Raw genomic sequence first — 11,079 nt, 5'->3', positions numbered from 1 at the left:
TTCGGAGATGGCAGAGAGCAGGAATGAGAGGATGGGAGATCTATTCATAGATGGAGCTTCCCCAGCTTGAAGGCTTTGGAGGAGCTATTGAACTGCCGGCAGGGAATGGGTTAGATATCTTCAGGTACGGGATTTTCTGAGAAGGCAGGTTCCAACCTTCGCACCCTGTCACACGGGGTATACAGGAGAGGGTAGTTTCCAGAACCTGGGTGGGAGAGGGGAAGGTATCAGATATCTATCGAAAACTTATGAGCCGGAGGAAACTCCAATAAAGGACCTAAAGGAAGATGGGCTGGGGGAGAGATAGAGGCAGGTCTAAAGACTTCCTCCAGGTTTTACAGGTGCTCTGCAAATTCTCTATTGTCCTCTGGAATATTGCACAGGCTGACGATACCCCGAAGGATAATCCTGTGTACTGAAAAGGGCCTTCAGTGTGTTGATCGTTGAGAATTTTTGTGACTCTTCTTCCAGCTTCAGCTTGTAGATATGTGTGCCTCATATGTTATGGGCCAGGGTTTAGAGAACCCCAAAGTGTATCATGGCGTTCACCTGACCCACAACTTTTAATAGATGTGGTATGGGGAGCACACGGCCCACTCGTACAGGTGTGGTACAGCAGAAATGGAAAAAGTATTTTTTAAAACAAACAATGTTTATTCTATGAACTCATGTTAACCTTTTAAAACATACGGTGAACATCTTAGCAACCATAATTCAAATACAACCCTCAAAGAATACAACACTAAGTAATCCTTAAGTTGTCCTTTTAACATCCATAAGACTTAAAAAAAGAACTTTTAACAGAAGCATATCAGGTTAAAGTCACTACTGAGAGCAGTAATTAGTTTTAAATCACCAAAGGATCGATTTACATTCTTTAGATTACAGATCGAGAGATTCATACACCTTCTGGCTGTGACTGCAGCTATCCCGGCCTCTGAAAACGAAACTAAAACAACACCCTGCAGCAAACCGCCTAAAACGAAAGTAAAAAGCTGACAGACAGCATAGCTCCACCCACTGTCTGGACATCACCTGCAGTAATAAACACCCATTTCTTAAGGTACTCTCACTACAGATAATTATATACATACCCATTTATGACAGACATTTCTAAAGGTACTCTCACTACAGATAATTACTATACATACCCATTTATGAACAAGACATTTCTTAAAGGTACTCTCGCATGACAATATCCAGCTTCGAAAATACGAGTCCTTCAGCAAGCTCTGCATACAAATCCTCAATCCAGGGAATGGGTATTTGTCCGTTGTGAGTGGCGAATAATTGTTTATTTGAAGTCTCCACAAGATGGACCGAGCCGTGCGTCTTAAGGATAGGCACCATGGGTATTACCCTTTCTGCCAAACTGGACGGTTTTGTTATTCCTTCCCACTCCAATCTTCTTGATTTCAGTATGACTTCTCCCTTAATCCGAAGGATCGGTCGGCTTTGTAGAATTTTGGGACTGCCTCTGGATCTACGTGTAATGTTACCTTTGCTTCCTTATGTTCCGAGAACACTTCTTCGGAAAACCTCTGGGTATTTGCACAGGAATCGCTCAGGCGATCATTTTCCTGCTGGAAATGTTTTACCCAATCCAACTGGATCTCTTTTAGCCAGTTTCGTCCAATGAGATCAGCCCCCGAACCTCTCCACTACAATTAAAGGCATCTAACCAGTTCCTCTCCTAAGCCACAGGTACATGTGTGTACCCCACACTCTCCAAGTTCCTGGTTAGGAATAAAGGTTGGAGTCCAGTGCAAATTTTATTAAATACTGTTTCCCCTGTCACTGATAAGGCTGCCTCCGTGGCGACCTCCATTAATGTTGGATGCCCATTCAACCTTATGGTTAATTTAATGGGTTTTGATTTAACCATCGTTACACAATTTAGTTGTTCCTCGTCGGAGGTAGGTGGGGCTTCCAGGGTGTGCGTTCTCCTGTACCCCGGCCTACGTGTCCTCCTCCAAGATGTTGGTTTTGGACTTCTATTTCTTATCTTGGCTCTGAACTTTGGCAACAACTACAATATCATACTGGGCGGGAGCCTGCAGGGGCTGCCGTCTGTCTGGTCCTAATTTTCCCTTGCTTGGGAGTGGTTCTGCGAGTGGGCCTGGGTTCCTTAGTATTCAAGTCATTCCTGAGGGTGGCTATATGGTTGCCTATCCCCCAGCGGTAGTCCCTGAACTCAGTTGCACTGGTATGGGTGTCTACCTCCATCAGAGTACCCTGTAACTCACGTGCTCTGCTCACTGCTTTTTCTAAGGACAAAGCTAGCTACAATGCTTGTTTGCAATCCAGCTCGGCCTCTGCTAACAGACATTTCTGTATTGCTAAATTATTTATTCCGCACACCAACCGGTCTCGGAGCATCTCATTTAGCATCAGGCCAAATTCCTCAGGCCAAGCCTCTGCTAATCGTCTTAATCGTGTCTCAAATTAGGCTGTTTGCTGAATAATATCGGTACCTTTGCAGGATCAGAGGTGGCTTAGGGTCATAGTACTCTTTTACTGAGTCCGTCAATTCCTGGAACGTTTTCGTGTCCGGTGCCTCCGGAAAAGTGCGACTGCGTATAATGGCAAAGGCTGCTGGTCCAAACGCAGTCAGCAGAATAACCCGGAGCTTTTCATCCGGAATTATATCGTTTGCTCTAAAAAAGTACTTCATCCGCTCTACATATTGGGCCCAGTCTTCCACTGCAGGGTGAAAAGCATCCAACTTCCAAATAAAGGCATTTTGCCCGTCAGTGGCTGACCCTCAATATGCGCCGGATGATAATGAGCAGGTTCCTTCAGGTCATTCCATTTTCCTCGTTGCCACTGTAATAAGTCCACAGAGGCAGAAGTCTCTTCACCAGAATCCTTTTATTAACAAAACCAACACCGGTACAACCAGGTGCATTCAGCTTGCTGTCTACACCGGGAGTGCAGAGGAGCGGACACTCTCTGTTATAGACAGAGAAAGGGGTTCCCTGATTGGGCCACTAAGCAGGGTACTCGTATTCCAATTGGCCTGGTGTAAGTCATTACAGTCTGTGAGAGAGTGTGAGTGTGTGTGAGTAGATAAGGGTTTGGATTTAATTTCCACACTCACCTCTGAATTTTTTGATGGCCAATTTGCATATCCTGCAATCATCTGATATTCTGTTTGTCTGAAACAAGAGCAATGATCTTAATAACACTGACAGTGTGACACTCCCTCAGCACTGACCCTCTGACAGTGCGGCTCTCCCTCAGTACTGACCCTCTGACAGTGCGGCTCTCCCTCAGCACTGACCCTCTGACAGTGCGGCTCTCCCTCAGCACTGACCCTCTGACAGTGCGGCTCTCCCTCAGTACTGACCCTCTGACAGTGCAGCACTCCCTCAGTACTGACCCTCTGACAGTGCGGCTCTCCCTCAGTACTGACCCTCTGACAGTGCGGCTCTCCCTCAGCACTGACCCTCTGACAGTGCAGCACTCCCTCAGTACTGACCCTCTGACAGTGCGGCTCTCCCTCAGTACTGACCCTCTGACAGTGCGGCTCTCCCTCAGTACTGACCCTCCGACAGTACAGCGTTCCCTCAGCACTGACCCTCTGACAGTGCGGCTCTCCCTCAGTACTGACCCTCTGACAGTGCGGCTCTCCCTCAGTACTGACCCTCTGACAGTGCAGCACTCCCTCAGTACTGACCCTCTGACAGTGCAGCACTCCCTCAGTACTGACCCTCTGACAGTGTGACGCTCCCTCAGCACTGACCCTCTGACAGTGCGGCTCTCCCTCAGTACTGACCCTCTGACAGTGCGGCTCTCCCTCAGTACTGACCCTCTGACAGTGCAGCACTCCCTCAGTACTGACCCTCTGACAGTGCGGCTCTCCCTCAGTACTGACCCTCCGACAGTACAGCGCTCCCCCAGCACTGACCCTCTGACAGTGCGGCTCTCCCTCAGTACTGACCCTCTGACAGTGCGGCTCTCCCTCAGTACTGACCCTCTGACAGTGCAGCACTCCCTCAGTACTGACCCTCTGACAGTGCGGCTCTCCCTCAGTACTGACCCTCTGACAGTGCAGCACTCCCTCAGTACTGACCCTACAACAATCCGGCGCTCCCTCAGCACTGACACTCTGACAGTGCGGCTCTCCCTCAGTACTGACCCTCTGACAGTGCGGCTCTCCCTCAGTACTGACCCTCTGACAGTGCAGCACTCCGTCAGTACTGACCCTACAACAATCCGGCACTCCCTCGGTACTGACCCTCTGACAGTGCGACACTCCCTCGGTACTGACCCTCTGACAGTGCGGCACTCCCTCAGTACTGACCCTCTGACAGTGCAGCACTTCCTCAGTACTGACCCTCTGACAGTGCGGCGCTCCCTCAGCACTGACCCTCTGACAGTGTGGCGCTCCCTCAGCACTGACCCTCTGACAGTGCGGCTCTCCCTCAGTACTGACCCTCTGACAGTGCGGCTCTCCCTCAGTACTGACCCTCTGACAGTGCGGCAGTCCCTCAGCACTGACCCTCTGACAGTGCGGCTCTCCCTCAGTACTGACCGTCTGACAGTGCTGCGCTCCCTCAGTATTGAATCCCCAACAGTGCGGCACTCCCTCAGTACTGACCCTCTGACAGTGCGGCTCTCCCTCAGTACTGACCCTCTGACAGTGCTGCACTCCCTCAGTATTGAATCCCCAACAGTGCGGCACTCCTGATGTGCTTACCATCCGACAGGGCTGCATTCCCTCAATACTGACCCTCCGACAGGACAACACTCTCTCAGTACTGGCCATCTGGCAGTGCGGCGCTCCCTCAGTACTGACCCTCAGGGGCGGTGCAGTGGTTCAGTGGTTAGCACTGCTGCCTCACGGCACCGAGGACCGGGGTTCAATCCGGTTCGCCCCGGGTCACTGTCTGTGTGGAGTTTGGAAATTCTCCCCTTGTCAGTGTGGGTCTCATCCCTACAACCCCAAAGATGTGCACGGCAGGTGAATTGGCCATGCTAAATTGCCCCTTAATTGGACAAATTAAACAAAAGTACTGACCCTCCGACAATGGGGCACTGCTTCAGTACTAACCCGCCGAAAGTGGGGCATTCCCGCAGTATTGTCCCTCTGACAGTGCAGTGCTTCCTCAGTACTGACCCCCCCGACATTGTGGCGGTCCCTCGGTGGTGGGAAAGATGAGTAAGTGAGCGCAAAGTTGGTTGATACTCACCGGCATGGTTTCCGACACGTTTTGAAACAGTTCAGAACATCCTCAGAGAATTCTTTGGACAATCGATAATAGCAATGTCCTGGAGGTGGGGAAAGCAGGAATGGAGGAGGGGAATTTGGAACATTATTCTGATTAACACCACAGAAAGTCAACCTCATATCAGCCTCAGCAACAGAGCTAACAGCTTATGGCCTCATCATATCATCCTTCACAACATTCCTGAGGGCTGTGACCTGTATCAGCCTTAGCAACAGCCCCGAGAGGCTGCAAATGACTCATATCAACGTCAGCAACAGCCTTGAGAGGCAGAGGCCTTGTCATATCAGCCTTAGAAACAGCGCTGTGAGACTGCGGCCTACTCATATCAGTTTTTGCACAGGTCCGACAGTATGCGACCTACTCATATCAGCCTTAGAAACAGGCCCAATGGGCTGCGGCCTCGTCATATCAGCCTTAGCAACAGGCCGAAAGCTTACAGCATACTCATATCAACCTTAGCAATCAACCTGACAGCATGCGGCCTACTGATATCAGCCATAGCAACAGGCTGGAGAGGTTGTGGCCTGCTCAGAGCAGACTGAGCAGCAGGTCCGGCAGCTTGCTATCTACTCATATCAGCCTTAGCAACAGACCCAATAGCCTGTGGCCTATTCAGATCAGCCTTAGTACAGGTCCAACGGCCTGCAGTCTACTCATAACAGCCTTAGCAACAGGCCCGACATCCTGTGGCCTACTCAGATCAGCCTTGGTAACAGGCCCAAGAGTCTGCAAACTACTTATATCAGTTACCGACAGGCCTGATATCCTGCAATCTACTCATATCAGCTTACCTACAGGCCTGATATCCTGCAATCTACTCATATCAGCCTTAGCTACAGGCCCAATATCCTGCAGTTTAGTCATATCAGCCTTAGCAACAGGCCCGAGAGTCTGCATTCTACTCATATCAGCCTTAGGATATTGTAGTCTAGTCATATCAGCCTCAGCAGCAGGCCTGACATCCTGCGGCCTACTCATATCAGCCTTAGCAACAGGCCCGATAGCTTACAGCATACTCATATCAACCTTAGCAATCGACCTGACAGCGTGCGGCCTACTCATATCAGCCATAGCAACAGGCTGGAGAGGCTGTGGCCTGCTCATAGCAGACTGAGTAGCAGGTCTGGCAGCTTGCTACCTACTCATAGTAGCCTGAGCAACAGGCCCGATCTCCTGCAGCCTACTCATATCAGCCTTAGCAACAGACCCAATAGCCTGTGGCCTATTCAGATCAGCCTTAGTACAGGTCCAACGGCCTGCAGTCTACTCATAACAGCCTTAGCAACAGGCCCGGCATCCTGTGGCCTACTCAGATCAGCCTTGGTAACAGGCCCAAGAGTCTGCAAACTACTCATATCAGCCTCAGCAACAGGCCCGAGAGTCTGCAATCTACTCATATCAGCCTTACCTGTAGACCCAATATCCTGCAATCTACTCATATCAGCCTTAGGATATTGTAGTCTAGTCATATCAGCCTCAGCAACAGGCCTGACATCCTGCGGCCTACACATATCAGCCTCAGCAACAGGCCCAAGAGTTTACAGTCTACTCGTATCAGCCTTAACAACGGGCCCAAGAGTCTGCAGTCTACTCACATCAGCCATAGCTACAGGCCTGAGAGACCCCAAACCAGTCCTGAAAGCCTAGATGGTCCAGTGCGCAGTTCGGGAAGCATAACCCCACCCACATCCCCCACTACTTACCCCAGGCAGTGTGCTTGTTATAGTTACAGTACTCGGCCCCGGGCGGTAGCGGGTAAAAGTAGTAAGCGCAGCCACAACGAGAAACCATGGTGATCTGGAAGCAGGATCGAACACAGGCCTATGGAGCAAGGAGGAGAGAGATAAAGAAAGAGAGACAGTGAGAGGGAGAGAAAAACAGTCGAAACTGGGGTGGAAGGGTAGGGGAAAGAGCCTGGGTCAGAGGTCTCCACACAAGAGCCTCAGGAACAGGCCTGAGTGCCTGCGTTCTACATCCATATGTCAACAAGGTACAGTTTCGGGTCTGAGCTGAAGAACAGCTCAGCCCATCTTGGGACTAATTTCCCCGTTGCCCCCCCAGCCCCAGTTTACCTGCTGGGTATAGTCGGACCTATAGAGGTTCTGCACGCTGATCTCGCTTCCATCCTGGGTACAGTCGCTGTAATCTCCGCCAAGGCGCCTGACCTCCTCCTGAAACACAGAACAGGATGGGGCCGAGGCTGCAGTGAGTGATCCCACCTTCAAAATGACTGACCGAGAGAGAGGCAGAGTGAGACACGGGGTGAGAGAGACAGAGAGAGAGCGGGACAAATGAGAGAGATAGAGACAGATGGAGAAGAGAGAGCGAGAAAGAGAGAGAGAGACAAGGAGCTGGATTCTCCTCCCCGCTGTGCCACATTTCTGGTGCAGTACGCCGGCGGGATGCTCCGTTACGCCGGCTGGTCAATGGGGGGCAGCCCCACACCATCGGGAAATTCTCCAGCCGGCCGGCAAAACGGAGCATCTCGCCGGCGGAGAATCCCGCCCAAAGAGAGTGAGAGAGACAGAAAGATGGACAGAGAGAGTTAGTGAGAGGTAGACCGAGAGATGGACCAAGAGTGTGAGAGAGAGAGAGAGGCAGACAGACAGACAAAAGAAGAGACAGAGAGAGAGCGAGCCAAGGAGAGAGTGAGAGACAGACAGAGTGAGGGAGAGATAGTGAGAATGACAAAGGGAGAGAGAGATGTGTTCAGTGTTCGTTGTCTGGCAAGGAATCTATAGAACTGCTGGTGACTTGTCCAAACCAGGATTTTTATTAATGTAAATGTGGTAAGGTAATGATCAGATACAGAGCAAGTTATCATAGAGGTGCTTTAGAATCCCCTGGAACGACACCTTGTGGTGGTACGAATGGGAGCACTGCCATTGGTGCAGAGCATTGGTTTCCCATTGTTTCTGGCTGGTCATGTGCCTCTCGTCTGATTGGCTGGGACTAGTCATGTGACTGCTCACCAATTGGTCGAGAGGCAAGTAGACCCCGCCTCTGAGGTGGGGTATAAGTACCCAGAGTTCCCGGCGGTTGGCCTTTCTCTGTAGTCGACCACCGGGCTAACAACTAGCTGATTAAAGCCTAAGTTTGGATCTTCATCGTGTCCCGGGTCCAATTGATGGTACATTACACCTATGCACGACTGTCCTCATGTACGTCTTACAACCTTCTGATGAGAGTTCTTTGTCACATGACCACTGTCTCAAGACCGCATGGTAGATCTGTACCGCCACCTGCTGGTTGGAGGTCGCACCATGAACTGTATACAATATTGTCTACAGGCAATATCACCACATCCCCCTTCCTTAAGAGGCATTGATGTTTGTATACAAACATGGTTACTATCTTTACTTTATACATTTGTGATATGCATAACAATGTAAACACATTTAACTAGGATGTCCATGAACATGATGTGCCTGGTCAGTGTCCGTCCCTTTCAGACAGCTCATTGTGCCTCCCTCACGGGATCGCCCCTCTGATCACTTGGGCTGTTGCCAGCCTTTTGGAAGATCGGTTTGCGTGCCGGCCTCTTGCTTCGTATCCTCTTTACTCTGTGCCTTTGGAAGGCCTGCATCCGAGATGGCCACACGTGTGTGACCAGCTTCTTCTTTGTTCGTGTCTTCCAATGATGGTGTTTACTGCTTCGTTGTGTGTTTTTTTGTCTTTTCTGTCTCTGGCTTGTTGGTCATCATATTGCTTTCTTCTCTTTTGTTTTTGTCAGTGGGAAGAGCTAGCCCTCCCAGTCTTATCCTCTTCCTCCTCCTTGTTTTAACAATTAGTTTGCAAATTATTTTCTTTTTTTCTTTGGGCTTGACAACCCCTGGCTGGGTGCTGGTCTGCACCCTGTGCTCGGAAGTCTGCGGAGTCTCAGGCGGATCCTGAGGCACCGGCGCATCATCACAGGGTTGTGACCACGCCCACTTCCGCGGCCTCAACTGGATGTTGGAGCGCCTCGCTTTCTGGTGCCTGGCTGGAGGTTAGATCTGCGACATCAAGTGTTGCCCCTTTGTGGCTCACTGGAGCAATGCTCAACAGCTCCTCATCACAGGAAATGACGACGCTGACACTCTCTGGTCGTGATGATCCAGGCGTTGGAGCATCATAGTCTTGCTCGAGTAGAGGTGTGTGATTCGTCGAGCTACTCAGCGAGATAGTCATCAGCTCCTGCACTGACGCCCACCCAGAGTCATCATTTTCAATATCATCAATGATGGTTTCATCGTATTCATCATAAATATCTTCCTACTCATCATCCGATGGGGTGACCTTGAGCAGCATGGAGTTGATAACCGTTTCAAAGGCCTGAGGTGACTCACCAAGTTCCTCTGCAGCAAGCTTTGCTAAGACTGGTATGATGTTGTCTGTTCCTCCGAGGTATCAGCTACTGGGATCTCAGTTTTTATTTTGGAATGCGCCACCTCAGAGCTCACACCCTTCTTAGTGTCCAACGCAGTCTGGGCGTCCCCCATGACCACCTTATCACTCCCGCCAAACCACAGGGGGCAGCACATCTTGGGCCTCTTCATCATGTCCATCACTGTTCCTGCAGAGTCGATACACAAACAGTTCATACCCGTCTTCACCGGGCTCACATTCAACACCTTTGCTTTCCGCCTCACCTTCGAGGTCAGCATACTTTGTAGTATTCATCGTCGGATTCAGCATCGTCTGCCATGATTTCCCCTGTAAAAGACAACATTGCACACGGAATTATGTGTTCACGCAGGGGGCAGCTAATTTCAAAGTCAGCATCGAGTTTCGCTGCCGATCTCTTATTTAACATTCCACACTGTGCAACTTCAGGAAGACTGAAGAAATTAAAGAATGATTTGTTTGGTACAGTTTTCGTAACCGTTCTGTGAGTGCTTCGATCTTTGTGCTTCGGTTTTAATTGTTTTCAACGTGACATTTTTCCCCTCCCTCCCGTCGATCTTACAGCCTGTACACCCCATGATTTCTAATTTATCAAAGAATGAAGATTCAAACTTGTCAGGCTGAGATTCCATCTGATATACTTTCGCAATCAGCTCATTTGTAAAATATTCATTGGGCTCGAACTTAAACTCCAGAGTGAAGCTCCTCGGCTTCTCGTGCTCTGAACATTTAACATTCACATCTTGTAGATGCTCTAATAAGGGCACATCATCCTCTTGTATCATGTCACTGAGCACATACACATACACCTTCTTGAAGACTGTTAACCAGAATTGCAGAATGCTCTTTGGCTCTTCCGTCACTTTGTCTGATTTGTTGCCCTCCGCCTGGATTTCTTCTGAATCCTCACCAACCGTGCACACTCTTCTATCTTGTCGGGATCTGTAATATTCAGCTGGCCACTCGTCTTCTGGGACTCACAGTCACTCAACTAAGTTCAGGGATTCACATGCATCTGCTCCTACGATGGACTCAGTGTCCATGTCCATAATATAAAACAGTGGCATGTACGTCATGTCATCCATGGAGAGCTCAAGTTCATATTCAACGAAAGTCTCCCTCGTTCTTGTTCCGTAATAAACCGGGGATCCCAGCCGATCAGCAACTTTCAGCTGCGCGTTCAGCTTCTGCAAAGCAGATCGACTGAGGAGGTTGGCCCTCGTTTTAATGTCAAGGTCACATCGTAATAATCAGTTATTTAGGAAGACCATCGTTTTCCATCTGGTTTGAATGGTTTCCGGCGAGTTCTTACCAGCTTTGTTCTTTTTTGAAATTGTGTCTTCATCATTTTGGGTCGGACTCTTCTGGTCCTTGGATGCAATGAAATCGGTGAAGAACTGTTCGTCTGGAGGTATCTCATCAATGACGTTTACTAATCTTATATGGTCCATTGTAGGGC

The 11,079-nt window shown here is 49.7% G+C and overlaps 1 protein-coding gene across 1 annotated transcript in view; it reads right to left on the bottom strand.

The window, feature by feature from the left end:
• Positions 1-1,415: 1,415 nt before the first annotated feature.
• Positions 1,416-11,079, bottom strand: part of LOC119951013 (amiloride-sensitive sodium channel subunit alpha-like) — a 46,091-nt gene continuing 36,427 nt past the window's right edge. Inside the window, exons 7-11 of the mRNA XM_038774046.1 lie at positions 7,307-7,405; positions 6,938-7,055; positions 5,196-5,274; positions 3,101-3,158; positions 1,416-1,661 (exon numbers count right to left, since the gene is read on the bottom strand). Coding sequence (XP_038629974.1) covers positions 1,416-1,661; positions 3,101-3,158; positions 5,196-5,274; positions 6,938-7,055; positions 7,307-7,405 — 600 coding nt within the window. The remainder of the gene's footprint in view (positions 1,662-3,100; positions 3,159-5,195; positions 5,275-6,937; positions 7,056-7,306; positions 7,406-11,079) is intronic.

The sequence above is a fragment of the Scyliorhinus canicula genome, chromosome 16, assembly GCF_902713615.1.
Source record: "Scyliorhinus canicula chromosome 16, sScyCan1.1, whole genome shotgun sequence".
NCBI lineage: Eukaryota > Metazoa > Chordata > Chondrichthyes > Carcharhiniformes > Scyliorhinidae > Scyliorhinus > Scyliorhinus canicula.
Note: the sequence above shows the minus strand (reverse complement) of the source record. Positions and strands in the feature narration are given on the sequence as shown.